The sequence below is a fragment of the Electrophorus electricus genome, chromosome 18 (genome assembly GCF_013358815.1).
Source record: "Electrophorus electricus isolate fEleEle1 chromosome 18, fEleEle1.pri, whole genome shotgun sequence".
Classification (NCBI taxonomy): domain Eukaryota; kingdom Metazoa; phylum Chordata; class Actinopteri; order Gymnotiformes; family Gymnotidae; genus Electrophorus; species Electrophorus electricus.
In genome coordinates, this window is record NC_049552.1 from 9,024,818 (window position 1) to 9,031,689 (window position 6,872).

At 46.7% G+C, this 6,872-nt stretch overlaps 1 protein-coding gene across 10 annotated transcripts in view; it reads right to left on the minus strand.

Moving 5' to 3' along the window:
- pbx3b (pre-B-cell leukemia homeobox 3b) overlaps window positions 1-6,872 on the minus strand; it is a 73,348-nt gene that overhangs the window by 15,752 nt on the left and 50,724 nt on the right. For all 10 annotated transcript variants that reach the window (XM_035536408.1, XM_035536411.1, XM_035536409.1 and 7 more), the window contains one exon: window positions 660-901. In XM_035536408.1, coding sequence (XP_035392301.1) covers window positions 660-901 — 242 coding nt within the window. The remainder of the gene's footprint in view (window positions 1-659; window positions 902-6,872) is intronic.

Genomic DNA, 6,872 nt, shown 5'->3' on the forward strand with positions numbered 1-6,872 from the left:
CGGGAAGGGCTGGCAAGAGGGGGTCAGCAGAGTTCAGGTCTTCCACCTGAAAATGAATCACTGACACTTACTATCTATCAGATTTGATGATGATGCATGACACCAGAATGGCAGAGGACCTTGCTCAGGCTTTGCTCTTTGACACCTGCACCTAAGGTGGTGCAGGGGACATTACGCTTCACCCAAAAACAGTAAAGACGTGTTAATAGTAAATGGTCCTAACACAGGGTTTGGAGTGGCTTCCTAACCTTAAAGTGGGGTTATGTTGTACTGCTAGATCATTTAACAAACATCAAGCTGGGTTTTGTGTCTTTACTACATCAGGGGGCATTTCATCTCCACTCCTGGGGCTCCACTACATAGTTTTGGGGTTTCTTGGCCTTAGCCTACCTCGTCAAGCTCATAGACCCACTCAGCCTTTCATGAGCTTGAACAGGTGTGCTATACTGGGAAAACTCTAAAACCTCTACAAGGGCAGTGAAGCTGAAACAAGTCTGGAGTTCAAAACTCATGGACTACATGAACAACAGCCATCAAACTGATGTATAGGAATGGAACTGAGGACACAGTGGCTCAGGTTTCCATCGTCCACCCTTAAATAAGGACAAAGGGAAAAAGCCGGCATTCTGCTCGGGCCTGGCTGGAAGATGGGTTCGGACCTGCTCGTATTTCTCCAGCTCAGTATGGTAGATCTGTCGGATCTGTGAGAGCTTGGCACGGTAGTCTGAGTGCTCAATGGAGTTGTCGGTAGGGCTGCCTGATGCGGCTGCGGCCGCAGCGGCGGCTGCCGAGCCCCCGCCCTTCTCTGGGCCGGCCACGCCCTCTGCCAACAGCATGTTGTCCAGGCGCATGAGCTGTGGGTCCGGGGGGTCCTCTTCCTGTGCTCCGCGGATACTCAGACCTGCACAGAGATCACAGATACAGAAGGAGCTGTCAGAGGAGAGAACGCTGGAGAGGAGACAGACGGGGCAGGTGGGGACGTGGTTCTGGGATTTCCTTTGATTTATATGCAAGTGAGGTTTTTGAAAGCCATGTTTGCCAAACTTGATGAATGTTTGGGACAAATCACCAACTAATCATTTATGCATTCAGTTGAGTGACATACAGCTGGACATACAGCTGGACCGGGACTAGACCGAGCCTTGACTGGGACTGGACCGGGACTAGACGAGCCTCGACTGGGACTGGACCAAGACCAAACCGGAACTGGACTAGGACTAGGACTGAACCATTTTACAGCCTTTGAGAAGGAGCGCAGACACACAGGAGAAAGCACACACGGGATTACGCCCTGTAACCTATGACAGTAGAGGAAAGCGCCAATGGGTAAGATTACTACATGAGCACACCACAGTCTCAGACCCATCCGCCATGTCTCCGGAGAGAGAGAGCATGTGAGAGAATGTATGAGCGAGTGCGTGAGAGAACGTGTGAGAGAGTGTGAGAGAACGTGTGAGAGAGTGCGTGAGAGACGCTTGATGCAGCATAGAGCACTGAAGGAACCAGCCAGCACGCAGGAATTTGTTTTCGCGCTGTTTTGCCGGCCTGCCTCCCCATATTTACACACCACGCTGCACACACTGTGTGTTTACTCTCCGCCCAACATGACAGTGACACACACCAACTAACACACACTCGACAGCATGACGGCACTTCCCGGTGCTAAACAGGAAGGCATCTGTGCGTACGTGCATACGTGTGTGTCTGCGTGCACACTGGCACCAGTGGTAATAATAAGAAGAAAGTGTTCTCACAAGTGCCATTATGTTTAGTGGTTAACAAAGTGCGTTATTATACCATGTGGTTCTGCTCTGTGCACAGAGCAGGCAGCTCCAAATGTATGTAAATGTGCACAACGATCGATATGAGGGGGAGAGAGATAGTTCATTGTATTTGCTTGATATTCATAATGAACCTTGGAGCAGTAAAGAGCCATTAAGATTGATTACAGACTTCCTCATCAGTGCCTGACTCTCTCTCTCTCCCTTTCTCTCTCTCTCTCTCTTTCTCTTTCTTCTCTCCATCTGTGTAATGAACACCATTCATGTATGAGAATAATGAACCAGAGAAGGGGATGAAAAAAACCCTCTTTATTGTAAAAGATTTTAATCAAGAGCTTTAATCTTAACATGTATTTGATTATGGTGGTGCTCTAAAAAGATTGAAGGCACAGACAGTGGTGCTTTGTTTCTGACTAGTGGCTCCTGCCTTTGTTATCATGGCCTGCTGCCTCTCTCGCACTCGTCCTCCACCCCAAAACCCCGCCCCTTCCTTCTCGCCCATGCCAGGCTCTTCCAGCCAATCCCAATTAGCCCTGGTTGAACACAGGAGCATTTGCATCCACGGCACAAAGACAGGTGAACATCGCACATCATGCCATCATCCAGCAACTGTTCCTTTGGGAAATATGGAGAAATGTGGGAGAAAATGCAATGCAGACGCAGCTCTGGTGGAGCATTCTGGGGCAGGCAGCAAGGTGAGGTCCTTCAGGGCGGAGTCAGGGAGGGCGGAGTCAGTGAGGGCAATATGTGCCTCATTCAGATATGGAAATAGATGAATATAGTTTCGTTTGCAGAGGTGTGGTGCCCCACAGAAGCTACTGACTGACAAACCAAGATCACACACACACACACACACACACACACACACACACACACACACACACACACACACACACTACCAAACAAACGTACAAATAGAACACAAGTGTTATTATTAAGTGTTATTTTGTTTAAAATTATTTGAGTAGACAAACCACTAATTTCATTTAAATTAATATGTGCTTCACAGGACCCTCTGTCAAAGCTCATGTTCTGTTACACAATTCTGTTAAATTCTTGTGCAAACAAACATGTCAAGCCCTTCTTACAGTGTTTAGTTATATAGTTACGCTTACAAGCTAAGCTATCAAGAGTCTCAACCTAGTAAACAAACATGTACTCAAGAGATAGACACACTCAATATGTTTTTTACAGTCCCACACAAACACACACCATGCATCCACACATTAACTCTCCCCTAAAGAAAGCAAACGCATCTTCTGTCAATGTGAGGTTACCATATACTCCACTGACACCACAGATCTATAATAGCTCTGCACCTCCAGACTAAGCCAGTGATTGAGCCTGCAGCCCATCCGGCACCCGTATTGATCAGGTGTTAGTGCATGTATGTGCCACTGATATGAGGCCACGGGGTGTAATGGTGTGAGAGGCCGAGGATGAATGAGGTCATTTGTGGGAGATGCTCAGCTGGCTGTGCTGGACATTGCAGTGTCAGCGTATAGAGCCAAGGCCACACCAGGGACAATACAACTCTGCTCCACTGACTCCCCATACATGCACACACAAACATACCCATATACATATACACAGACACCCAAATACACACACTGTGTGTGTGAGTATACATACACACGTTGGCGCACACATTCACACAAGACACTCCCACACACACATATATGCACACACAAACACATTTGTATACATCCATGTTGTCCCACCCATACACACATGTATACCTATGCACACACACACAAACACAAACATATTTACACAAGATATACCCATACATACATCACTAAGACGTAAATCACTGACAGTATTAACCCTTAATAGATATAGGCTTGACAATTTGTGCTGTCAATGAAAATATAACTCCCCAGCATTACATCCTATGAATGTTAGTTAGTAGTTACAAGCATTCCTAACTGTACAAGCAGTCATACTCCAACCCCATACTGTGTGTGTGTGTGTGTGTGTGTGTGTGTGTGTGTGTGTGTGTGTGTGTGTGTGTGGGATGTGTGCATGTCCCATTCCTGAAGCCGCCTGTGTTTATTTCTTTGTTTCATTCCCTCTTCTCTCAGGTGTCTGAACCTCCCACCACGGTCAACCCCAACTGCCACATTCGTTTTAACAAGGATATTTAAAAAGATTCCACCGCAGGGCCCCTTGGGGACCACAGCTGGCCTGAAGAGTATTGCTTAAAGCATGATGGCACCTCCTCTAGGTGCTCTGGACACCTCACAGACACGCCACACTCATTATGTTGGGTCCATCCACCCAGCACATGACCACAGCTACATTATCACTCGCTTTCCTTTGTCCCTAATCTCTCTCTCTCTCTCACTTTCTCTCTTCTGCCATTCCTACCTCTTTCTTTTTCAGCGTTTTTCCTTAACCTCGATATTGCCATGTTTCCCCTCATCCTTTTCATTACACCAGGCGTATCTTAGCTGCTCAGACGGCTGACACTGGAAACTGACGAATGAGAACTAACCGTATCATTTCTGTTGTGAAGTAACAAAGCATACTCTTATCATCTCAAGCAAAATCAAATATGTCTAGAATGAATTACCTCTATCACACTCCTACAGGAGCATGCTCCAGCCAAGCTCTGTGGGCCACTAATAACAATCTTCTTTTTTTTTTTTTTTTTGATTTACTAACAGTGCAAACGTGCTGTCATGAAGCCTGTAAAAGAGGCTTTTCTCCTGATTAGATTGTACATTGGCAAAAAAGCTGTGAGCACACTGTGAGGACAGCCCATGGTTTCAGTCACAGATATTGGGCTGGATTTATCCAACAGCTCCCCCACCACCCCGAACCGGAGCGCTGCGAACCCCTGTACCATTAAACATGCCTAAAGAGTGATGCAAGAGGCAATATCACAGGTAGCAGAACGAATGCTTCTCTCTCCCATCCACTTCTCCGTCTTCGTGTCTCTCTTCCATTATCTCTGATGCAAGTTTGAAGGAGTTTGCAGCGGAGCTGGTGGGGAAAAGGCCCACTCCGGCACGCCTGATCCTACCATCTCTGACGCAACATATTACAGATCGGGGCGAACGGGCGATGATGGGGTGACAGGGCGATTCAAGGAAAGCACAGAGGGTGAGCTTTCCCCGTGCCAGCATGCCCTGGGAGAGTCCAAAATGTCGGCATGGGGGGGGGAAGGTGCAGCACCAATTAGGCGGCCTTGCCGAGGGCTGTCGCTCGATTTCATCAGCTTTTAGCCAACAATTCTTCACACAAAAGGCCTCTCCAGCCAAGCTTTGAAACATACCTATTTGAAATTGCCGTGTTTACGAACTGTTAAATCAAATCGGGGCGAGCCAAATGAGACAGTAACCACTTCCAGCTGTGATTTTTCATTTCAGCAAAACCAAAACCTTATAAATGCTGTCTGTAAAGGGTCAGAAGAAGAAAGGAACACATTTTTACAGTGAACATTTTTAACAATGACCATGAGGCTCTCTTTCTGTTTCTCTTTCTCTCTCACTCTCTCTCCTTTGCTCTGTCCCCCAAGTCCCCACTCTGACTGACCTCTGACATCTGCCTTGTTTGCTCACATCATTGAACAGTGGCCAGGAGAGCCATAAAGACTCAACCCTGCTGTGTTAATGTGCAACGCTTGAGACTGGGCCAAACACACACACACACACACACACACACACACACACACACACACATACACATACATACACACACACACACATACACACAAACACACACACATACACATACACATACACGTACATACACACACACACACACATACACACACACATACACACACACATACACACACACATAGACACACACATACATGCACACACACACACATGCGCGCACAGACTGAGAGTCATTTACTGTTTAGCACTATCTGTGACATAAGGGAAACAGAGTCCATTTATTTGCTATAAAGTACTGAAGGATTTATTATGGCTAAAATGTGTTTCAAGATTTATAATTCTTGTAACCTTTGTTCATAATTGCAAAGCTTTCAAAAGTGTATAAACAATGTTAGCTGGTAGCAAAAGAGCTCAAAAGGTAGAAAATAAAGTACTTATACTGTCTTGAGTCTAGTGGTCTTTCTCTCTGTCAATCTTTCTCTCTCCCTCACTCTCTCTCCCTCTATTCTATTCTCCACCACTCTCTTTTTCATTGATGGGTTCCTCAGCAGGAGTTCAGAGCCTATTGACACCTCTGCACATTTAATTGCATCGACTGGTACAGGTCTCCCAAAGCTAACTAATCGAAAGGGAATTTATTTCCTGTCAATAACTAGAAAGGTCATCTCTCTCAGCCTAGCTCCGTTTGCTGCAGTTAAAACAGAGAGAGAGACTAATTGTTTAAGTTAGTAGGGGGTTAGACTGGATCACAGTAAGCTGACTGCTGCCTGAGAGGTGGTAATGCAAGATTCAACACAACTCTTGGTACTCTGGAATTTACTGTGATTTCAGTGGGGCAAAAGAAAAGTGCACCCATATACCCACTCATATGAACTTGCACACACGTCTAGGAGCACAGCATGCTCTCACACACTCACAAAAGCTGTTCTTCATTTTGGACTCCGTCACGTCTGTATGTGTGACAAGCTGGCACATCGAGCAGCTACTCAGCTGCCGAGCCTCTCGAGCGCATCAAATTACCGCCGCAAATCTTTTGTTCTGGCAAATGAAACAAAAGCTCAGCTCACACTGATGTCCTTAAAGTCTCCTGCGCTCTCCATGAACATGTGAGAGTGAGACAGACAGAGACAGCCTTGGCCTACATCCACATGGCAACGGAAAACCAAGGAAAGCGCCTGCAGGCCTCCTCTCGCTCTTGCATGTAGGGTAATTAACATTCCATTAACACATTAATACACATTAGCTATTCCCAATGTTAATGACAGACTAATTACCATACCTGAGAGTGTATCGGGGGAGGGTACCATCACCACCACCCCACCCTGCCCCACCCTGCCCCACTCTGATGGCCCTTACCACCACTCAGAGGCCTCACATGCCCATGAGGGCCTGAGGGATGGCCCCGCACATCAGGGTAACGGAACTCCATACACACGGCCCAGTGCAGCCCTGCTAATACTGC